Below are 25606 nucleotides of genomic sequence, written 5' to 3' on the forward strand. Positions count from 1 at the left end.
AAAAAAAAAAAAAAAACACCTGTCGGCACTGACGTAACACTAAACTAGCGACTGGCAATGCAGGTGCACTAGCTTAAAAGCTAAAGACAGCCTCTTCCCTCTCTCATGCTAAACCCTCACACCGAACCCCCCGATTTGAAAACTGTCGGTACAAACAACGCACGTCTCAGACGTCTTTCCCCCCCCCCCAAAAAAAATAAAAAAATAAAAAAATGTTGGTACAGCTCTCTCCCCTACTCCTGCTCTAAAACTGTAAAACTGTCAGTGCAAACAGCACATGGCTGTGTCTCTGTCACCCCCCCCCCCCCAAAAAAAGTCTTTATTTTAAGATGTAGGGGAGTGGTGGTGCAGAGGTTGGAGAAGGCAAACCTGTCGCCAGGTTGCCAGTTTAAATCCCCAGACAACATCAAATGTGGGCGGGAAAGGTGACACACTCATATCTGCCTCCACCCTGATTTACCTTACTCTAGGTCCTTGCGTAATGCCTTTAACCCCCATCTGCTCCCCCAGGCACCCTATAGTTGCTTGTGTGTAATTTTTGTAGCTCTCTGATTAAAATTATCCTGTCGTGTTCCGTTACACCCTCCCTGTATTTCACATGAGCAACATCTGCTGTGAAACACAAATTTTACGCATCAAAATAGGGGGACAAAGATAAAGGTCCCTCCACAGGTTGATCACTGTCAGGATCTTGTAGTTGCCTGTGGTATGTCTTTAAATATACATATATTTTTAATTTGGTGGCAAAAAGGGTTCAGATGAGGTTGATGAGGCACTTTATTCTTCTTTTTACAGCATTCATTATTCAGGGCTGCGCAGTAAGAAGACAGACGCTCAAATAAGAATTTTATTCCCTAATGAGGAATGAAAGGCTGTTCTAACTGCCTAACACACGATGATTTAATACCTGCAGGGGGTCGCAGCTTTGATTAATACCCATAAATCAAAAATCACTACAGCATATTCTGACATTTATGGCATTTCTTAAACATGTTTGAAACCTTCCAATGGTAAACTTCTACAACCATTATATTGATTGAATGCCAGAAATTTAAAACGGTGCGGCATGTAAGTGAGAAGACGCCGTTTCAGTCTCTTACTGATGTTTATTTTTTTATTATTTTTCAAGAGCTCACTTCCCTTCCCTTGAAATTAAATAATTGCTCATAACAACAAATGTAGTTGGAGTTGCTTTGTCAATATGAAGATTGTTCATAATTTCCCAGCTTCTATAAGGTGTCTGAAAAATAATACACTCTATATAAAATGATTTTTGCTACTGCTATTCTGTGGTAATGAGCTGATGTTTTTGTCATTGCAGAGTGAGCTGCTGAGAATCCTGAGAGCACACTTCTCCCGACAGGAGACAAGATGGCGACCAACAACACCTTGCGCAGCTACTCCATCATTCCGTGTTTCATCTTTGTGGAGGTGAGAGGCCGTGTGTGCATGTGTGAAGAAGTGAAGTTCATACCCGAAGGAGCATCTGTTGACTTTGGGAGGATTCCTGATGGGTTTCTAAATAGTTGGACTGGTGTTCTGTTTGTTGGGAAATACCATTTAATGTACTTGTTTTACATTTAGGATAATTCCACACTCTTTAGGATTAAACACATCAGGTATATGCTTGATTTGAAGCAATTTCTTAATCAAAATCAAATTTGTTGAGACAAAACAATCTAGCTGTAGATTGTGTTAATATATTACTTTTTGGAGAGATAAAAACATTCAAAAATGAAAATCAATCCTGGAAAGTATGTGTATGAACTGAAAATTTTAGGTGCTTAAAAAATAGTCCAATGGTTTATGCAGCTATTTATGGATGCTCAGCGTAAACAAAAAGCTGATGATCGTTACTTTGTTAAACTGTGAAAAAGTTGCCATGCATAATTACTAATAATTTTCAAATGTCAGCATTTATATATGCAGTAGTCCCTCACTACTTCGCGGTTCGACTTTCGCGGACTTGCTCTTTTGCGGTTTTTCAAAGTCAGATTGGACATGACACACAATCAGTTGATTGATGGATGAGCTGCATGAGTGGCATGGATTGTTTATTTAAAATAAATTATTTTAAACTATTTAGCACCTGCTGCACCTTTGTGTAGCCCACAGGTTCAGGGAGAAGATCCCTCTTCAGCCTGTCATGATCTCCGCTCTCTGCCACCTGCGGCTCTCTGCCACTCACACATTTCTGCTCAGTGCCGAAGCAGCTTCGTGAAGGGTTAACCCTTTGCTGTCCAGCTGCACCGATCAGCTTTTGTCTTCCAACTTAAAATTCAAAGTATGTCACATCGTAAAATTATCATAATCACAAAATATAAACATGTTAAAAGTTATTTTTGATTATTTTAGAACTTCTATTTTCAGTTGTTACAGTATAATTGATGAATAAGTACATTTCTGCTCCTTGCTGTGTTTATGTGTGTATGTATATGTATATATATATATATATATATATATATATATATATATATATATACGCAGTTACACCCAAAAATAGCAAAAATATAAAGTATTAAAACAATCTAAGATAAATGCTAAACAATAATAATGTAATATAATATGGTGTATTAAACAGCAGCCTGAACATAAATCTATCAAATTAATACAGTTTATCAGAACACATTCAGTGCACCAATACATTGAACTTGAATATGTTCAGATATTTACATCTTAGAATAAAAATACAGCAGATGTCTTTCAAAACGATACTTTCAGGTAATTTTTTTCTTTCTTTTTTTTTTTTTTAACACTTCTAAGTTCAGTGTGCTGCATTGAAAATCGAGTACATGTTTAACATTTTAACACGATGTTACAGTATGTTGATCATTAAGATTTTGTTGAGAGAAACGTCTCTAAAATGAAATTATTAAAGATCAAGAAGAAACTTACTGAAAGTTTTCCTATGTGTTCTGGAAAAAGCAAACTTTTTTTTATATGGGGTGGTTTTGCTGCAGTATCTGGTGCACTCTGTTTGCTTAAGTCATACATCTGGCCTATGTTTCTATTTAAAAATTGTCAGTAGAGTACAATATGCACGTTTTAAATTTTAATCAGTTTCTCTTGCCATATGATGATCTCGTCTTAATTATAAACATACCCAGATTGGAAACTTGTTAAACTTTTGTCTTCAATGTAAATTAATTTACATCCTATTAGTTTGATTTACTGTTTAGAAAGTTTAGTTTTTGATACAGCTTGGTGCTACACTATCAGATATGATGATAAATGAAAAACAAATTATTGGCGGTGCACTATATTTATGAAGGGGCCCCACTGTAATACAAATGCAACACAGATGTATGAGTGATGATTTAACCATCAGTAAATGACCTCTTCTGGTGAATTATACAAAGCTAACCGCAGAGCATAATGTGTTGAAGTGAATGGAAAGCTGTGTGTGTGTGTGTGTGTGTGTGTGCGTGTGTGTAAGAGCTCTGAAGCTTCTCCATATTTAATTAATGTGTCAGCTGAAAGTTCTTAATCAGAGAGATGTCTCAGGACTCTGCATTCTTTATTCTCTGCATTCTGGGGGAGTGGTGGCGCAGAGGTTAGAAGATGGGCCTGTGACTGGAAAGTCGCAGGTTCAACTTCCGGTACCGTCAACATCAAAATGTGGGTGGAAAAGGTGAAACACCCACACCTGCCTCCACCCTCATTCGCCCCACTCTGGGCCCCTGAGCAAGGCCCTTAACTCCCACCATCTGCTCCTTAAACAGGTCTCTCTTGAAAATGAGTTCTAGTGGCTCAATGAGACTACCTGGATAAATAAAGGATAGAAGAAAAAAAAATCCTCCTTCTCATAGTGGTTTACCTTTCTCTCTCTGTCTCTCTCTCTCAAACACACACACACACACCGCACACACACACCCAAGCCACCTTATACACGCACCTTGAGGAGTGAGGAGATAACCTGCACAGTCATCTCAGATTTTTACTCATTCTTTTTCTGTGTCTGCTATGAACCCTTGTCGTCTTGACTGTCAATGAGTATTGCATCTGTCACTCACCTTTTCTGACCCACATAAAATAAATGAATTAATTCCAGAAACATCTGGATATCAGATACATCAGACCGATTTTAATAATGCTATGTAAATTGAGATTATTAGGGGGAGTGGTGGTGCAGAGGTCACTAGTTCGGCCCCTAAAACCTTAACTAAAATACAGAGTTTGGAAATTGGTTGATAATTGTTCAGTATAGTGGGGTCTCCTCCCTTCAGTAATGGTAGCACAGAAGCTGTTTTCCAGGCATCTGGGACAGTATTATGTTGTATACACAGATTAAAAATGTATGACACTGGTTCTGCTATAATTTGTACAGCTAGACTTGAAAAATAAGGAGGGATGTCATCAGGGCCTGCAGATTTTCTAGTATCCAGATCTTTTAACAGTTTAGTAACCTCACTGACAGAGAACAGTAAAAAAAGAGAATGTATGGTTTACTGACCTTTGACTTGTTGGTGGAGTAGGAGATTTACCATTAGAAACTGTATCAAACAAGGAACTCGAGGCAACAAAATGTTGGAAACAATTTAGCATCTCGTGCTTATTTGACACAGTAGCAGAGTCAACAAATAATTGTGGTAGCAGATCAGATGAGTGAGTGTTGCCATCAAAATATTTAATAGTTTTCCAGAAGCTCTTAGGATCATTTAGATTTTTGGTGGTTTGAAATAAATAGTAATTTTGTTTTGCAGCTTTAATGGAAGCTGTACAACAATTCCGTAATTGACGTAATTGCAACCAATGGGTGTCTGAAACAGACTGTCTTGCTGTTGCCCAAAGCTGGTCCCTCCTGTCCAAGAGGTCAGCTAACTCAGAAGTCAACCAGGGGCTATCCCAGCCCTTTTATTCTGAAATGGCAAAGTGGAGTGTGTTTATTTGCAAAAATGAATAAAACTATTATAAAAATAGTTCCAAGCAAGGTTCACATAGTCAATTAATGATATGCGATGCCAGTCAAAGTGGAACAGATCCCAAAGAAAGGCTTGTTCACGAATATGCTTCATATTCTGTTTTAGATTTGTTCTAGGTTTGACACGAGGCAGTTTTGTATCTCTAATGGCAGCAACTACACAGTGGTCGCTTAGATCATTTGTAAAAATATCAAATCCACTGTATTCATGTGGTATGTTTGTGATAAGATCTAGAAGAGAGGATTTGGCAGTGCATGTTGGATGCCCTGGATGCCCTGAGTTAAATAGTCAATGATTAGATAAATATTTTGGTGGTGAATGCTGCCAACCTAATGATTGGGATGTGCATGCTTTCATTAGAGGCTGATAGTTTGCTTCAAACCTCATTTTATGTGATAAAACTGAAACAATGGCTTCACTGGGGGGAGATTTGGGACTGTGAGAGTCTGAAATCAAAAATGTGTCTTTTTTTAACATTTTGTAAGTTGAGCGTTGAAATTGTATAAACTAAAAATTCAAATATTCTTGCTCATATCTTGTAAAAACAACTACAGAAGTCTTAGCTTTATCTCAAGAGCTGCCTTGAAATTCCTTCAGATATTTGGCATTTATTTTTATCACAGTCAGTTTTATATTGGCAATAATGGCATTTATTTAATAAAGTTACAGGACATCCTTTTGTCTTTTAAGCAAACGGTGATCACACCATCTATATTTTGTAACATTTCATTATAGGAAAGATAAAGCTCCCCAGAGAGTCATTAAAAGCCCCCTGAGTTACAGTCTTCACCAAACTGCTTTCACTTACTCGTGATTTTTTTTTTTTTTCAAAACCATAATCTGAGCCTTCTCCCCTGCTTATCATTACTGTTTTTCTTGCTTTGTCTTTATCAAATCCTCTCAGCTTCATCTCCTGCTCCTCCTTTCACAACTAAACCATTTTTTCATAATAGTCTGCTCTTCAAGTTTCTTGTTTCTTCAAAATGGTCTCTTTTTTTGTATTTTGCCCTTCTCTTAATCACCGTTTCATTGCTTAGGTTGCTTCCCCCCACCCCCTTACTCACCATGCTTGTCACAAACAGAGCCATGCAGAAGGACATTGCTGTCACATGACCAGAATAAAGCATTCTGATTGGACTAGCTTGGGTATGTTGTTCAGTGCCAGAGGCTGTGACAGAAAATATGTTTATTCATTTATTTTAATTTTAATGTGCATATTGTTGCTTTTGTTTCATTTTTGTTGCTTAACATCAAGGTTATCCTCTGCTGATTTGCTACTTGTTATATGTGGTGTGAGAAGAAAAGGTAAGAAAATAAGATTAGGAGGGAAAACCGGAGAAAATGCAACAGGAAGCTGGCACACGAGGGATATGAAGCATGGATGGGATGCGGGAGGAAGAAAGCAAGATGATCGCTAAGGAAGTGAAACATCCCTTATGTGGAATGAATAAATGCAGATCTTTGGAGACTAACAAAACGGATATTCTCTGGATGAGCTTATGTAATGCACAGAGCTACAGGCACTCGTTAATTACACACACACAAAAAAAAGGCTAACTAGACCTTTCAGGTTTCTCTGCCAGAGAAAAGAACACCTCACAGCAATACATGTACTGCCTTTAAACATCACTTTATTATTAGGCTGCTTAAAATAAAAACAAAGTTAAATTAATCCACCGTTTGAAAACGTGTGGTGGCAATCTAAATGTTGTGATCTTGCTCAGTGTGTTTTCATTTTTCAACAGCTAATTAAAACTATAATTACAAAAGTCCTTGCAAGAACAAATCCATTTGGGTTATATAACCAAACTAATACAGTATACATTTCACAAGAACATTTTAGGCTTTTATATAGGCGAGTATGTGTTGGGTTTGATTTTCAAATTACACAATCCTTAATTAAAACCACTAATTATGAAGTTAAAGTAAATTATAAAAGAAACCCAAATGCACTTAGCAGTGATTTTCAGCAAATATTTTATGTTGTAGTAAAATGGAGTCAATCCTACAATGAAGACATTTTTTCCCCAACACTACAGACAGACACACACATACACACTTGGGTATAAACTATATTGCCTCTACAATTACATCACAAGCATACTTTGTTTTTAAAATACAGATATTTTTATTTATTTGTTTTACAAATAAAATAATTGTATCTAAAATGAAAATGCAAAACGTGAACATGAGCAAATTCCAGAATTGCATTGCTCAAGGTGGTCACATGTTGGAGTAGCTCTCTTGCATTCATTCTGAGATTTAGCTTTTGAAAACTTTAATTACTCTTTTTTTTTTTTGGCTTTAAATTGCTTTTTTCGGATGATTACTTCCTCTGGTATCGGTTGTTGTGCAGCTGGAAGGATTTTTACTGAAACTTTTTTTTTTTATACTTTTGGACATTTGTTTTGCTGTGTAACCATTACAACAAGGTGGTTTTCTACAACTGGGAGCTGCTGATTTACATCTAAAAAGCTCAAATAATACCTCAACTACAACCCCAAATTCCGAAAGAGTTAAAAAGGAGGTGCCGTGGATGCATTACAGTCCACCTGCAGGCAGTGCTTGAGTTCCTGACTGCCGAGATCTTGGTGGTAGCGGGAAGCACAGCTTGTGACAGCCGGAGCACCGAGATCATCCCCGGCACCTGCAGCCATGGCGACGAGGGGCTTGGCAGGCTGCTGGGAGAATTGGCCATCGCTCGGGGAGGAGTTCTGCCTGGCATCCATGCTGCCCAAGAGTCGGATAACCTAACTTGACAATTAACTTAAAATCCAAGACCTTGTTTTGGATTTTATTTCAAGTCTTTTGGGTTGTTTTCATGATAATTATGTATAAGCTGAAACTGACAGTGTATAATCTAACTACAAAATCTTTATTGAGCCATAGCAGTGAATTTGTGGGTCTGTAAAACAAACACAGTGACCTTAGATGTGCTAAAATAAACCTTTTCTTAATGCAATTTGTGTTGGCTTTCATGTCTCGGAAGAAACTTAATTTAAATATATATATAAAAAGAAATGTTATGATAAAATCCTGTAAAGTTCAGGCAGGTGGCATACCAAATAAAAATAAGTCGTAAAAACGCATAGCAAGAAGGTATTTCCATGTACACAGCCAATAAACCAAGCATCTGACATTCCTGAATATTATGAGACGCATCTGGATTAAAAAGCACCCAAACAGTATTTTAACCACAAAGGTCAATTACATTCTTAATGATACTTTAATTGCAGTGAGTTTGTTTTATTTATTTTTATCCTCCAACAGATTAAATTTGGCTCTAAAGTTTTATGTAATTTTTTTTTGACAAACAAAAGAGCAAGATGACAATGATCACATACCCCCAAACTAACCTTGATAAAAAGGCACTGCAATAAGGCTCATTGAAGGCAGATTTTTTTTTAAATAAATAAATAAATATGGGTAACAGTTTAAATGCCACTGATTAAGTTTAAACTGTGACATTTCAGAAGTCCCTGGTTTACAGAAAATGAGTAGGTCTAAGGTGGATTTATTTATTTTTATTTTTTTCAAAATTCATACTTTTTTCCTCTCAATTTGGAATCTTGGCTTTAATTTCATATTTATAAGGAAAAAAAAAAAAGAAAAAAAAAAGGTCTGAGTTCTGAGATAAAAGTCAAAATTCTGACCAAAGGGGAAAAAAAAATAAAATCCAAATTCTGAAGACAAAATAGAAAAAAAAAAAAAAAAGGCCGTGATTTCCTTTCGAACTGATAATCAAGTTGTGAAATTTTTCTTGAGTCAATCATCTGATCTCAACAAAGTTGAACCATCTGTTTTATATTTTTTACCTTCTAATTCCAATACACCAAACAAACGGACATCTTGTGAAAGAATGACGTTTCATTCTCCAGCAGACTCAGAAAGCAAAGCATTAGCGAGGCTTGTTAAAATAATTCTGGAGACCTTTCATGCTGGTTTCACCTTACATTTAACATTTGTCACCAGTCTGTGTGTGACTTAGCCAGTAAAACCCAGCCAGAGTTTCTTGCAGAAGAGAAGACTTGTATTCTACGAGGCAGAGTAATAATGGCACGCTGCAGTAACTCTGTATAACCAATTTCTGACAGCCAGTCTTGTCGCTCTGCCCTTCACACAGCTAATGCAGCATGACGGGAGCTGAGGAGTGAATTTATTAGAACTACAAGTCATACTTTAAGCTGAGAAAAGGACATTTGTCCAGGTGTGGAACCGTGGCTGAAAAACCCATTGAAAAGAGATACAGACAAGGCAGAGCATTCTCCAGGGATTAGTCTGTACAACTAATTTATTCTTAATCAAGTTGGCACATTTCAATATCCTTATCAAAAGTTAATTATAGGTCTGACTCATGACCAAACAACTTCTGCCAGCGACAAGAGACCAGAGAGTCCGATCAAGCTGAATGAGCACTGATTTTCTCATGTCCCATTGTGGAACTGTGAAACAGCTGGATGACACTTATGTCAAATGGCTAACTGGTTTCTCATGGCTTTGTGGGATTCATAGTGTAGAGAGATGGAAAAAAAGGGGGATTGTCCTGAATAAAGTGTGCAGTATTGAGGTTTATGAAGAACAGGAGGAGGCGTTGTAATGATTTTGACAGAACTGCTTGAGTTTTTCCAACTGTGCCTTGGTCCTTTCGATTTTCTCAAAATTTGGGCTGTTTTTAAGTTAGGTTGTTGTGAAAGAGACGGGGGTTATCTTAACACGTCACCATGAGTGAACCCATTGTTCATCACATGCGTTCAATTGCATATCTCCACACTATTTTTGGTATTACATAGCATTTCTGAAAGCTATCATACATACTGCATGTAAAAAAGGTAACCTATGAATAACATGTTTGATGAGCACTTTGTTTTCAAAAGAACAAAACAATACATAGCAAATCCCATCCTGAAATGATCAATCTGTCTTTAACGTGGTTTGTATGTGTGGTCAAAAATATTTAAGGTGGAAAAACATCTGGGCTTTGGTTAATCTGCATTCATTGAGCTTGCTAGTACCGACACATGCAGAGTGGTAAACTTCCCTTAAAAAAAAAAAAAAACACGAAAAAGAATGTTCTATACAGCATGGTTTTCTAATGGGAATAGAAGACAAAACGAACTCCGTCAGAATGAGAACCAAATAAAGCACCTATCCAAAAAGCATGAATTTATAAGCATATCCATAAATATGCCCTAGCACGTCTTTAAATGTTAGATTTGCTTTTACAGATATACACAGTAGTATTTGTAGACCATAGACAAATTGAACTGTTTGAAAGCTGAATAAAGGTTTGCTGTTGCCTACAATTTTCCAAAAGGGCAATTATGCTGCTGAATGCATCATGTCACAAGTTCACTACATCTTCATGTCATGATTTTTTTGGAACACCTTGCAAAAAAAGATCTGAAACTCTCGACTTTGACCTCTCTAAGTGACTTTAAAACCCTGTTAAGTACCTGGCAAAAGCCAATGCAGGCATGTTCTTGTTTTTAGTTTTCTAAATTGCCTTGTGATGTAGCTGGTTTTTTTGCTACTATTCCTCTTGATTGTCATTTTGGTTGCTATTTTGTTTCGATTTGTAAAAAAAAAAAAAAGAGAAACTTAAATGTGTATGCCTACTTTATGACCGTCTGTTGTTATCCATTGCTGTATCACTCGTTAAGTAATCAGGTCTCTCTTGTAAATGAGTCCTCGAGGCTCAGTGGGATTAACATGTCTACATAAACGTTGAATGAATGTGCCTTAACATTTATACCACTGAGATACCATTGATTATTATTTTTTTTTGATAAAATTCCTTGCCTTAATGAAACATAATGCCACTATTTCCACAAAATTACTTTTATTTTTCTTACTTTCGTCTCAATAATTAGGTACACCCTTACATCTTGAAGGATTGGCTGCAGTAGAGCTTAATGCTGTTATTCCTCTGCAGTAATATAGTGACACCTGGTGTTGAGCACAAGTGCTACAAACTGCTTGCTGGACCATATATTGAATCACATAGATACAAAAAAAAAAAGAAAAAAGATTGTGTTTATAATTACACAAGCATAAAAAGTCTTGTTTTTTTTATAAACATTAAAAAAACATACAGTATTTTGTGCTGTGTGTGCAATAGTCGGATTGTTGTATTATTTGCAATGCAGAAATCGCACTGCCATACTACAAATATCGTTTTTACCAACATGAAGTACGTTAATGTAAGACCAAAAGTCCATGCTCAATAATCCAAGTATAAAATCCAACAATTTTCAGTCAGGTCATCTGGATGTTTTTTTTTTTTTGTGTTTAAGATGTTTCGCCTTCCATCCAAGGCTTCATCAGTCTGAGGAGACACCAAACAAAACTGCTTCTCCCCCAACAGCTTTCTCCAAAGTGAGGAACAAAAAAAAAAAAAGAAAAAAAGTTATGTTGGTGCTAAGATGGTCTCTGGGGCACACCCTCTCCTCCGGTGCCTGCCCTCTCCCTCGTCGACAATCATGTCAAACTGGTTCAAAACCCCAAAGTCCATGCTCAACAATCCATGTATAAAATCCAACAATTTTCAGTCAGGTCATCTGGACATTTTTTACTTTTTTTTATTTATTTCCCAATAACTGAGAAAAAAGATAAAGTGAATTAGTCCCAATTTAATTATTATTTTTTAATTAATTCAAATTTATTTGTTTGTTTTTATGTAAGACACTGTGTGTCTTTGATGGTTTCATTTTTAAATTGGGATTTTCCTTAAATGCATTAAATTTCCCCATCTCTTCTGTTTGACGTAAACCCAGCAGGCGCTCTCGATTGGTGGCATTGCTAACATGCGGGGATAAATGAATGACACAAATAAAGCTGATTTTAAAAGAGGCTTGCCTTGTGGTGCATCTTTTTTTTTTTCCCACTGTTGTTTTATTATCAACGACTGAAGTCGCTATATATAAACAATATATCTTTATTTCAATGGGAAATGCCTGCAGCTGAGTCAAGAACCAGCAAAAGGAGGCCAGAAACAAAAGATGACGTTTTTTTGGGAGAAAGGGATGAGGGGGTGAGGGAGGAAGAGTAAGTGATGATGCTGCCAGTGGTGGTAGTGAGGGGGTGTACGTTCATGACCAGAAATAGCATGAGAAGAAGAAAAGGAGAGAGAGTGACGCGGAAAAAGCCGTGATTTTAGAAGATTTATGCTTTTTGTGTGAAAATCTGACTCATTACCAATAAGAGAGGAGAAGGAATGAGCTACAGAACCTTTTTATTCCAATAAGCCTTTCGTTGGGTGGATGTAAAGCTAAGAACTAGTTTTACCCTTAACTTTTTTTCTTCCGTCTGACCTCGGCATGTGTTTCTTCCAGCTCGTCATCATGTCTTGCACGGCCCTGTTGGCCTACTATATGGAGTGCACGGACCTGTTCGGCGTGCACGTGCAAGGCTTCTTCTGTAACGACGCTGAGCTGATGAAGCCGTATCCCGGCACGGAGGAGTCCAGCTTCGTCCCTCCCCTCGTCCTTTACTGCGTGGTGGCAGCTGCTCCCACCGTTGTAGTGAGTAAAAATACCTTTTTGTGTCCTAAGTTTGTTTAAAATTTATTGTTTTTGTTGTATTTTAAGAGGGCTCATCAGGTGCAACATGCTTTGCTTGCATGGCTTCTCTCATCCATGAATCTCCGCTGTATTTATTTTTAGGGTTATTGTTAATCTTTTGATTTCTTCTTGAATTTGAATGTAATTTTAAGAAAACGTCAACTCTAAATTTGCAGCTATTTACAACTGTGTCAACATTTTGCTCATTATTTAAATTACTGCACACTTTGCTTTTTGATGAACGGCAGACTTTTTTGTCTGTTTAGATCTGCCCTTAGAAGGGGGGGTAGTGTCATGTTATTAGCATTTTAGTTTTAGTTTGTTACTTTTTGAGTTCACTGTTTTAGTATTTATTAATATCTATTAGGCCTGTTGCAATAAACAATAAATCAATTAATTGCATGATAAAGGAAAATTATCAACCTCATTTTCATCGGCTTTATCGTTTCTTCGTGTCTCTTTCGACTGAAGACACTGGTTGACAAAAGGCTCAACTCCAGTGCTCTCCACTAACTCCTTCTTTTCTCTTTTCTCTTTGAAATCCATTTTAACCGTCCAAAACAATGTTTTTGGATCGCTAATAGCAGCTAAGCTGCAGAGCTGAGAAGTGGGTGTGGCCAAGAGCGCTTGCAGGTGGCTGAGAGCAGCGGAGGCAGGGAGAGGGAAATCATGACATTCTGTGATCTTTTAAAGCGTTTAGAGTTTAGTAACATTGTTTAAAATATTGCAACCTTGATATATATTACTAATATTACTATTGCTTGTTTTTTCACTTATCATGGGTTGTCAGGGTACGGATCCATTGTGATAAACAAGGGACTACTGTATTAGTTATCAGCCCATATTTAATGTTAAAATCCACATCCATCCATCCATTATCTTTTACCCGCTTCTTCCATTTTGGGTCACGGGGGTCGCTGGTGCCCATGTCCAGCAATCACTGTGGGAGGGGCGGGGTACACCCTGGATGGGTCGCAAGTCCATCACAGGGCCACATAGAGACAAACGAGACAAAATCATTAATTCTCTCACTCACACCTAGAGACAATTTAGAGTTGCCAATCAATCTAACATGCATGTTTTTGGTCTGTGGGAGGAAACCGGAGTACCCAGAGAAAACCCATGCATGCACAGAGAGAACATGCAAACTTATCCCAGAAAGGCCCCCGGACCGGGATTTGAACCAGGGACCTGCTCACTGAGAGGCAGCAGCTCTACCAGTTGCGCCACCGTGCTGCCCATTAAAATCCACAATGTATGTTAAATTTTCTAATATCTTCATCAGGCATAACTAACTTTCAATTCATTAGCTAAATTTTGATATTAGTCATAACTCTACACGAGTCTAATAATGTTAAAATCTGGAGAAGACAATCTTTAGACACATTTTTTTGACTGTAGAAAATGTCCATCTTTGGCTCAGCTGAATGGTTTGGCCTCAGTTTGTATTTAGAACTTCACACTATTTGCTAATTGAGTTGTGAAGTCATTAAATAAATCTGAATTAAAAGAAAACACAAAGTTTGTTAACAAATAAATACTCACTGAAAAATGCAAGACAAGGGGAACAAAATAATCAGGTGCAGAACGTCATTTTAAGAGGTTATGTCTTTAAGATATAATATCTTTTATTTCTTTCTGCCAACCTAAAAAAAACAAGTGTCTAACTGAAGTCAGCTCATCTGTAGTGATTCTGTCTGTTGAGTTGAGCAGATATAGTTTTCTTTCGATGATCAACTAGGGGCTCTGAAAGACCATCTTTATCAATTTGCTCAGTTTCTTTGTGGCTGGCTTTGATGCTTCTGCCTCAACAGATGGCTGCAAACAATTCACTTGTTTCTTGGAAACCATCTCATTGCTTTACTTCCTGCTCCATGTATTCTCTAACGTTCAGGCGTCTTGCGTTCTGCTTCACTTCTGCTCCTGGGAAAGTGTTTGGCTTATTCCTTTATTCAAGATGAGATGGCACTTTATGTAACAGAATGGTCCACTAGTTCTCCTTTCACTATTGACGTACCGAACAAGTAATTACTAACTGTGATGAACCATGGCAGCGAGTCATTATGCAGAGGGTTATAGGGCAATAACAGTGTTAAATCAATAATGTAACTAATTGCTCCTGTGTTAATTCCTGCATCATTTAAACATATTAGAAGTGATCAGAAAATCAATAAATACAAATATATAAATAAATCATTTAATGTTGTGAGGCTCAGTAACTGTGATGGATCTAAATGAACTTTTGATTTGACTGTCTTTATGGGAGTTGCAGAAGTTAACCACCAGATGTCAGTTTAGCTCCATGTTTGTTAATTTACTTCACTACAGACAAACCAGGAATACATTTTCTTTTTATTTAGTTTTACAGTGTAATTTTAATTTTATTTTTTCCAGATATTAGGTAGCCAACTTTGATACAACAACAATAACCCCACAGTAAAAAGACTCGAGTGACTTTTAAAAGATGCATGTTATACATACACTTGCAGAAATGTAGATATTTTGATGCACTTGGACTGTAATGATTATAATAATCATTGTTCCTAAAAATTAAAACTTTTCATGATACCATTTTTCCCTGGACCTCTCAAAAAATGTTTGGCTATGATAATGAGGAATGACTTACCTCTTTGGTCTGTTAAAACTTTAAAAATAGTCTAATAATTTAGCATCTGAAATAGCTGAATACGGATAATTTCACACTTTACTCTGTGATTGAATGAATGGAGCTCGTTTAAGTCACAGAATTGAATCACATTAGAACGTTTACACTCAATTTTATTTAGTAATACGATTTAGTTCCTGGGCAGCACGGTGGCACAACTGGTAGAGCTGCTGCCTCTCAGCGAGCAGGTCCCTGGTTCAAACCCCGGTCCAGGGGCCTTTCTGGGTGGAGTTTGCATGTTCTCTCCGTGCATGCGTGGGTTTTCTCCGGGTACTCCGGTTTCCTCCCACAGTCCAAAAACATGCATGTTAGGCTGATTGGTAACTCTAAATTGTCCCTAGGTGTGAGTGAGAGAGTGAATGGTTGTTTGTCTCGTTTGTCTCTGTGTGGCCCTGTGATGGACTTGCGACCCGTCCAGGGTGTACCCCGCCCCTCGCACAGTGATTGCTGGACATGGGCACCAGCGACCCCCGTGACCCAAAATGGAATAAGCGGGTAAAGAAAATGGATGGATGGATGGATGGATTTAGTTCCTTTTTTTTTTTCGACTATATCAAACTTTTGTTACAGCATGTTAGAATACCTTTTGTAACAAATTTCAAATTTCAGTAACAGGACAAGTATGGTGACACAGTGGTCCACCTAAACTGACAGGGCAGGTAAGAAGAGCAGTATTATTAGAAGCAGCCAAGAAGCCCTTTGGTAACTGTGGAGGAGCTCAAGTGGGACAATCTGTCCACAGCACAACTATAAGTCGTGCACTCCACATATCTGGCTTTTATAGAAAAAAAAAAGGCGTTGAAAGAAATCCATAATAAGTCCTGTTTTCAATTTGCTCTAAGCCATGAAGTGGACATAGCAACTTGTGGGAGAAGGTACTTTGCTTAGATAAGACCAAAGTAGAACTTTTGGGCCTAAATGCAAAATGCTTTGCTTGGTGGAGAACTAGCCTTGCACATCAAATACACCATCCCCACAGTGCAACATGGTGGTGTCAGAATCATGCCGTCAGGATTCTTTTCGTCAGCGTTTCATGGAAGCTGTTCAGAGTCGTTGGAGCTAAATACAAGAAGAAAATGGTTCGAGCCTGCAAACAAACAAAAGCAAAACTTGAGATTGGTGCAGAGGTTCACCTTCCAGTAGAACGACCTCCTGAAACATGGAGCCAGAGTTACAATAGAATGGTTTAGATCAAAGCATATTCACGTGTTAGAAAGACTCGGTGAAATTCCTGACTTTAATCCAAGCGAGTCGCTGTGGCCAAACTTTTAAAATTGCTGTTCAAGGACCCAATCTGACTGAGCAAATTTGAGTGTTTGTGAGCAAAGATGGTAGAGACAAATCTCTGAGACAAGCAGCTGTAATTGCAACTAAAAGAAGTTCTACAAAGTATTGACTGGCAGGGCGGAATACAAATACACACACTTTCCCTTCAAATTGATGTGCAACTTTGTGTTGGTCTATCCCATATAATCACAGTAAAACACGATGTTTGTAGTTGTAACGCCATGAAAAAAAGAAAGTTCAAGGGCTGTGAATGCTTTTCAAGGCACTGCATGATGTCAAACTTTATGAACTGTGGCATGAAATGTTAGTTTATATCAGTGTTCTTAGTCACACTGTCTTATTCCAAATTTTACCTTCTTTCCAGCAGGTATCCAATTTCAATAAGCACCTAATCATGGATAAAATTGCTAAAGCTGTTTGATTTCCAGACACTCGGGACACCTGTTCACTCATAACGAGACACAAGTGTCCTGCTGTCTCTTTGTGTTTGTGTGTTTATTGTGTACATTTACAATAACTGGGACATTTAGTTTGCCACTTTCGAGCTCTTAACACTTGGCAGTGTTACGAGTCTGCTAAACTGAAGCACCATTGAATCGGACACTTTTATCACACAGATAAATGTTCTGTAGCTCCTTGTTGCATTAAGGCATGAAACCATGTTTTCTTACATGAAGATCCACACACTTTTATGTTTTCATCAGCGTCATAGTTGTTTTTTGTCTGCAAATGTGACGTGTGCATATAGTTTTACACACAACTCATTTAATTGTAAGCAGATGAATCTTTAGCTCCATCCCATGCATGCAGAATGTTGTCATCTAGGCCTGTCACGATAAACAATAAACCAATTAATCGCATGATGAATGAAAATTATCGACCTCTTTTTTCATTTATCGGCTTTGTTTCTTCGTGTCTCTCTCTTTCTACTGAAGACACGGCTCAACACCGGTGTTCTTCACTGACCACTCCCTTTCTCTTTAAAATCTGTTTTAACCGTACAAAATTGCGTTTTTGGATCGTTAAAAGCAGCTAAGCTGAGAAGCTAAGCTACGAGCTAAGCTAACAGGCCTACCTCGGGAATAAAGCTCCGTCTTGTCGAGCTCCAAAATTCACGGTTCAAACCTGTGCCTTTGTGTAAAAATGTGTTTTTCTATGCAGAAAGAAGCTGAGAACTTGTTTACTGATTTTTATTAAACGCTTTGTTTGAAATGCTATGCTAAAGAGCTCAAATCACCAAGCTTTTGCCAACATTTCTTCTACAATTTGACAGTTATTGTTGAATTTCAAACAATATTATCGTTTGTCGCAATAATTTCTGAAACAATTAGAAGCTCAGCAAAATTCGTTATCGTGACAGATCTATTGTCATCTGTTGTTTCATATTTTTGTCATGTCTCTTTGCTTTCGTCCTCAATGGATCATACTGTATATATCCTTTTATATTACACCATCTTTTTTTTAACTTGAGGGCTATGTCTTGTCACGCCATATATTTCCAAGTCTCCACATGCCTCGTAAAACTAAGAAGTAGCCAATCAGAATTAATGATGACGGGGCAGAGATGTCGGCCAATTAGCGCCAAGGCAGTAATTCAAGCAGTGTTACACATGGCTGGACCAACGGGACTCTGTGGAGTCATTTTAATGTTAAGGATTTTTTTTTTTTCAGTCACGAACAAGCCTTAGAAAGTCAGTCTGATCACCCTCAGCAGCAAGAGGATGATAGATAGCACATCTGCGTTCTTGCAAAATGCAGAGCCAGCAGAGGCGATGTTGATATTTTGTATGGAGTAATAATCACAATGACAGCCTGCTGCAGTTTCCCAGCGTAAAATGTTCCAGTAACGAAAAATTAAACTGCCATTTTTACAAAACTAATTTAGCAAATGTTGTTGCTGATTCAGCCTGTTCTGTATGTGTGACCATGCATCAAAAGCAACATTTAATTAGGTAATTAGAAAAAGTTATCACACCGTATATATATTTTAATTGATATTCATCAGGGCCGTTTTATAAAGCTGTTCATACATTGTTACATAAGAACACAGATGAGAATAAGAATGCTGCAATAAATAAATAAATGAAATAAAATAAAAAGGCATTGATGTCAACCCTGAGCTTCTTTTGTGTGTCCTCACGCCGTCCTTAAAGTTGAGCCTTGGCACACGCTCAACTAAAAACATAATACCATGCAAGAACAGTGAACTCAAGTCAAAATATGAAACCGATTATAAACAGTATAATCTCAATTACTTAGTGTAACTATAAATGTGGTTTGATCAAGTGTGCAGCTCTAATGTTCTCCAGAAGTCTGTCCTTTTTCCAAATTTCTCAGGAAAAAAAACCCTCTGAGAAAAGTTAAGGATTTAAAAAACATTATCTTTTCTTTAACCTTTTCATTTTCTCCTCAAACATCATTGTGTCAGCTGAACTCTAAGTTGTTCTTGGCATCTAACATGATTTGTGCCGATGGTTGTTTCCATTCAGTCTTCGTGACATTTCTTTAGGGAAAGTGGAGTTGGCTTTAGAAGAAATAACAGTCCGGCAGTAGTACCTAACCTTTTCAATGCTGACGTGAAACTGATACTTTTAGGCAAGATGTAGTTAGAAAATGTTAACATCATCATTTATAAACAGCTGGCAGGAAATAACCCATTTTACAAGTGGCATTTTGTGACTTTCGAGAAAATAAACTGATTACGAAACTATTATAAGTACCAGTACTCAAGTTTTATATGCAAACTGAACATGTTGGCAAAATATGTCATGAATCATATGGATTTAAATAAAGTTCCAGGAAGTAATCATGATATGTCTTTAACTAATTATAATTTGAAGACAAGATGGCCACCTCAATTATTCCAATTTCACAACTAGATTTGCTCTAACTTGGTCAGTGTTACAGATACTGAGCTAAAATTTAGCGTAGACATAGTGGCTGAGGCTCATCCCCAACATATACTAGAAATTCTAACAGATTCTGCAAGATTTTTCTTCAAAACTTTGCAACCACCTATTAAAGTCATCAGCCTGTCTGTTAGCAAAATACAGTAGTCCCTCGCTACTTCTCCGTTTGACTTTCACGGACTCTGTTTCGTGGTTTTTCAAAGTAAGAGTGGACACGACACACAAGTGGCTGATTGATGGATGAGACACACGATTGGCATGGATTGTTTATTTTAAATACAAAGTAGATTATTTAAAATTATTTAGCACCTGCGCCACCTATGTGCAGCCCACATGTGCAGTGAGAAGCTCCCTCCTGCAAAATGCCATGATCTCCGCTCTGCAGCGGAGAAGTGGGCGTGGCCAAGGGCGCTGGCAGGTGGCAGGGCAAAGATCATGGCATTCTGTGGCTTTTAGAGCGTTTAGAGTTTAGAAACATTTTTTTTAGAATATTGCAAGAGTGTGGGAAGTGTTTAAAGCACCTTTGTCTTCCCTATATATAACTACTACTTACTACTAGTACTACTATACCTACTTCGTAGTTTTTCACTTATCGCGGGGGGACTGAGAACAGAAACCCCTGCAATAAACATGGGAATACTGTATCATGTGAACTCATAAGCTTATTTTATAAGAAACTTTCAGAAAGTAATCCTTGGTTGTCTTTCAGCAACAAATTGCAATTTGGCATCAGTCCAATTCAAGATGGCCAACACAGCTATTGGACCTCGGTAAACACAACATTTGCTACAACTCAGTCAGTTTCATAGATATTGAACTAAAATTTGATGTTGGTATGTGACAGTCGTTCCTAACACATGCTCTGGGAGAAACTGAGCAATATGGCACATAACATTGTTTTTTTGTCAATGTTTAACCTAAATTACTTTTAGTTAGTCGTGGTTTCAGTACAACATGGTATTATTTTGAATTTTTGACATGAAAGATAGAAAGCAATTAGCATTCATTCAAAGAACGTTAAAGACCTATTCTCATCATCTGTTTCATATTAGTGTCATTGACATCTTGTAGTGCTTTTTGTGAATCACCATTCTTTCTTCTGGTCAAAATAATATTCAGAATTTAATTGTATTTTGTTCAGGACTTACTTTTGACCAGCTCTTTCATTTTACCCACATTGCTACATACATTGCATTTACTACAATAAAAAAGGAAGAAAAAAATGATTAGAGATACAGTTATAACCATGCAGATGAAAAACGGTGTCCACAAGGAATAGAGGAAAAACACACCTGTCCTGGGGCTCTAACCAAACTGTTGTGAGCACACACACTCACATTAAATACCAAGACCACAATGGTGCAAATATACACAAACTGCATGCACACCGTGTCATTTAAAAATGTATTTTATAACTGTGTGTATCACCCAAGGCAGATGGCAGTGAGTTTCATTTTCTGTGTCCAGCAGCAGCTTTTCCATTAGACCAGATGTAATGTCCATTCCGTAATGGACCTAAAGAAAGGCTGCATTAAGACACGGTGTTTTATGTACACAGGCCACACTGGGGCAAATTGTTCCTGTTTTTACAGAATGACAAGTATTTCTATTTTCTTCCTTGTGTTTTTTTTTTCTCCCTTAGTTTACTCTGTTAGTATTTGGATCCCTTATTTCAAAATCTTTTTTTTTCTTCTCTGAAACAAATTTTTTGAATGATTTTTGTAATACGTTTACCCTCTCACCTTTTTTTCTTTTCCCACCTGTGTGCGTCATTGATCACCACACTTGTAGATCTTCATTGGAGAAGTTTCCATGTATGTGATGAAGTCAACACGGGAAGCTCTTCTGGCCCAGGAGAAAACAATCGTGACAGGAGACTGTTGTTACCTCAACCCCCTTATCCGTCGCGTCATACGCTTCATAGGTAAGAACATTGTAATGTCATGTCACACACTCATGCCAGTAGTTCTGTGAACTAACTTTACGTGTACATGTTCAATATTTAGTTTTTTAGGTCAAATTGAAAACATTGGAAATAAGATGTAAACTTCAAACATTTTTCTAAAGCTATCCACATTATTCCTAGGCTCCATGGTGCCTTGCGTGAATTATGGGCGTGACTTCCTGCGCGGACCGGAACCGGCGTTTATGTGCGAACAGTACAAGCTAATGTAGTTACTTTGAGCCTTGTGGATTTAATTTAAACATGTAGGAACACCACCTGTCAGAGCTCAAACAGAACAATATAATCATACCTTTAGTCTCCTAAAAAGTGGCTGCAGATTACATATAGGTACTAGCATATTTAGCTACTTCATGGACTCAGTTGCTTCCGAAAGTGAAGCGATGAACAACTTGAAGAGCTCTGAGGCATATTAGTATCTACACAGTAATAAGCTTGGTCGCGTTTTGTTAAAAGAGGTGGGGCACAACCTTATTTACCTTAAAGCAAACACAGAGCCCAGCCAAAGCCTTAAAATCCTTCATCACCGCGCTTGTGTTAGTTATAGAGAAAACTGTAATACCAAAGACAAAGGAATACTATAATGCTGTGCACTCCATACTCTTGAAATCATACCTGATATTCTCATCACACTGTTTTCAATCCATGGATCCGGCATCTCTTCTTCGGTGGTTTTTTGTATTCCAGACAAAAAGTAGGATGCAGGTTTTCCTCCGTCGGCCATTTGTGAACAAAATGAAATGAGCACACATACAGCGTTTTGGGTGGTCGCCTCAAGTTCACATTTTTCAGCCACATTCTTCTTACTTACTCATCTGTAGTTGGTAGGGCGGCTGTGACTGAGTGGTTAGAGCAGTCGTCCTCCATTGCAAGAGCTGAGGGTTCTATTCCACCACAGTCACATGCTGAAGTGTCCTTGGGCAAGACACTGAACCACTCATTGCCTCCAATGTGTGTCCCATCAGTGTATAAATGTGATCTAAAGTACTGATTAGTCTTTGTATAGCTGTAGTAGAGTGCTGTATGAATGGATAAATAAGGGCACAGATTGTGTTGTAAAGCACTTTGAGTATCCTGATAAGATAGAAAAGTGCTATATACTGTTAGTGCAGTTCATTTACCATTTACCATTTAGGTAGGTGATAGAAACTAAACTGCTTTTCGCAGGAACAGTTTTTTTTTTGTTTTGGGTCCATGTTCAAAACACTGTTGTAGCCATTGATTTAGTTTGGTCTGGTTGTTCGTGCAACCGTGAACAACACGTTACCTGGAATGGGCAAGGCTATTTTAGTAAATTTTACGGTTGCTAAATACAGCTGAACAAAACAAAAACAGCATTTTATCTGCTAAACTGAATGCAAGTTACATTCTAATTATCCACTACCATAGTTATCCAATGCTTACCGCTACTTCCGGTGTCTGACTGGAAGTTGTACCCATAATAATTTATAGAGTAGACCCCCCAGAAATAAGGTGGATAGTGGCACCTAAAATGTTGAATATACAAATATCCCCACTTAAAGAATGTCAAACAATAAAGTTAAAAGATATTCCAACTTTCTATTCAAAGCTAATTCAAGAAGAAAAGATAAAAGAAACAAATGAACAGAAGAAAATGAGTAGAAGAGGGAAAATTGAGGAATGAAGACAATAATGAAATTAAATGGATGAAATGCAAGGATAGAAACAAGAAACAAATGAAAGAAAGAAAGGAGAAAACTACACGAGGAAGGAAGTTAGAGCAAAGGAGGAACCAAAGAAAAATGGAAGGAAGGAAGGAATGAAGAGAGGCTTAAAGTAGAAATGACTGAGGGAGAATACAACAAGGAAAGTAAGGTGAGATGGTACAAGGACTGGAAAAATGGGGTTACGAGAAAGAAAGGAAGGAAAGATGATACAAAGAAGGAAGGATGATACAAGAATGAAAAGAAGCTGGGGAGGAAGGAAGGAAGGAATGAGTTGGGGAAACAAGGAAGACTGATTCTTAAACTAAAAGTAGCCCTTCTTTACTTTTTTAGTTTTAATCATGACTTGACGCAGCATATTTAGGGGAAAAATGGCCGGACTCGCAGGCTCTCCTTCCTGTAGAAAAGGTCTACAGGGTTTTTCAGGCTTTATCCAAACTGTATTTGACCAGTTTTAAATAAAACCCTGCCAATTAGTCAACCACCTTCCAAATACTCAGGAGGCATTTCACCTAAATTTTATTTCCGTATGTTTTTGAGCAATTGAGCAATTCCTCCGCTTTGAAGGATCATCAAGGCTTTTCCCTTCCTATTGCACTCTGCTCTCTCCTTGCGCTAATCCTCCTTCTCCATTTCCCTCAATGCCCTTCATGCAATCCCCGTATCCCCACCCAGACACCCCTTTGCACACAAACACTCACAGACCCCGCACCCCAAGCCTGGATGACAATAGAAAGGACAGTAATTTCATGGCTAAGCAGGCTAGATAATCAGCAGCCATATTTCACAGCAAAAGGAATGCTGGCACAGACATCGGTCAGGCATGGTGCGCTGAAAGTATCAGTGTAATCATTCATATTAATGCTACTTTTCTCTTCCGCATCGTCACTTTACTTCACTGCTCTTAAAAATTAACATTTCTCTTCTCCTCTTTTCTGTAATTAACATAGTCATGCATGCTGCAAGGAAGATAAAAAACAAACTCAAGTTAGCTGCTGCATGATTGCACTTTAATTTGCCCTTCTTGGCACTGGTACTACCTGAAAAGCAGAATGAGCACAATTTGCATTCAAGGAACAAGTTTGTTAATTTGAGAAACATTTGCAGTGTTTTCAGTGGAGCGGTTACCTCCAAAACCCAAATTATCATTTAATAAACTCTAAGGTGATATGTAATCAAGTCAGTATCCATTCTTAGTTGTGCTAATTCCTTTGCATTCTGCAGCGTCAAACTTACAGGAGCTAAAGAGCACACTGTCTGAAGATGTATGTTACAAACAAATATGTATATACTTTCTGAGAATAAATGCTAAATTACCATATATTGCATGTTGAGCCCAGCCTAATGGTTGTTTTAGGCTCATCTGGTGGCTCAGGGATCCAGACGGTCCCAGTCTAATTTCACACAGGGCATAATCAATTGAAACACATATGAAGCATGTTGTTGTTGTTGTGGTATTGTTTCATTGCTGTGGGCTTTTCATGCTCTCATTTCTCTCTCCGTGCCCCAGGTGTGTTTGCATTTGGTCTGTTTGCCACAGACATCTTCGTTAACGCGGGCCAGGTGGTGACTGGAGGCCTCTCACCTTACTTTCTGTCAGTCTGCAAGCCCAACTACACAGGCACCGAATGCCGCTTCAATCACCAGTTCATAGTCAACGGCAACATTTGCACCGGGAACCCCTTTGTTGTGGAGAACGCACGCCGATCGTTTCCGTCCAAGGACGCTTCGCTGAGTGTTTACTCTGCGGTCTATCTGACGGTAAGCAAAATGTGCTCAATTAAATGGCAAATATGTTGTTTTTTTTTTTTTTAATTGATTTAACCAATTTTGTTTCAATAAAAATTGTTAAATAGAAACCAAGCCAGTCTGTATTTAATAAAATTAAATGAGATTTCACTTCAGCTTTAAATTACTTTTTTTCTGCTTGTGTATATTGCTTTGACCATTTAAATTTACTTACAAACAATTTGCATTCAGTACCTTTTTTTTTAACAGTTTCTACTTGGTTTGGAAAACTATCGTATTTTCCGGACTATACGTAACTCCCGAGTATAGGTCGCATCAGTCAAAAAATGTCTCATGAAGAGGAAAAAAACATATATAAGCCACTTCAGAGTATAAGTCGCATTTATTATGCGTCGCCGCTGTCCTCTTGCGCCTGAGAAACATGGGCCACTGAGAACAATCTGTCCCGGTCGTCAGCCATGCCGGCGGCGATATGGCCTCGTCACTCCGCCGCCGAAGCCAGGAGAAAAGACACAGCGAGGCACATGGTCCATGACCACGGGAAGCGGCGAGGTGAAGGTGGGGATGTTCTAGAGCTTGTGGCCGGATCCGGGAGCCACCTTCATCCCTGGACCCTTCCAGGCCGACCCAGACACGGTTAGGATGCACCGCCAATGAGAAAATTTGCCTGGTGGGAGCCAGCCAGACACGGGGGTAAGGTCCCCCATGAAGGGGAATCATCCACCACCGAGCGGCCGTCCCTTCCGCCGGGTTGAATCCCCTGGGCAGACTGCGTGGACCCAACTCATTTGCATATTTTATTACCTGCAGTTTGTAATCTGCAGAATAGGATTTTCTTTTTGGTGGCATTTTACTTGTGTTAAGTTT

General features: G+C 38.1%; 1 protein-coding gene across 1 annotated transcript in view; it reads left to right on the forward strand.

Annotated features, from left to right (window-relative positions):
- The window catches only part of plppr1 (phospholipid phosphatase related 1), a 56965-nt gene that overhangs the window by 20253 nt on the left and 11106 nt on the right, over window positions 1-25606 (forward strand). The window contains exons 2-5 of the mRNA XM_037691771.1: window positions 1322-1431; window positions 12254-12442; window positions 21134-21266; window positions 24501-24751. Of these exons, the coding sequence (XP_037547699.1) occupies window positions 1372-1431; window positions 12254-12442; window positions 21134-21266; window positions 24501-24751 (633 nt within the window). The 5' untranslated portion in view covers window positions 1322-1371. The remainder of the gene's footprint in view (window positions 1-1321; window positions 1432-12253; window positions 12443-21133; window positions 21267-24500; window positions 24752-25606) is intronic.

Source organism: Nematolebias whitei, chromosome 18 (assembly GCF_014905685.2).
Source record: "Nematolebias whitei isolate Nwh7 chromosome 18, NemWhi1, whole genome shotgun sequence".
In the NCBI taxonomy this organism is placed as follows: domain Eukaryota; kingdom Metazoa; phylum Chordata; class Actinopteri; order Cyprinodontiformes; family Rivulidae; genus Nematolebias; species Nematolebias whitei.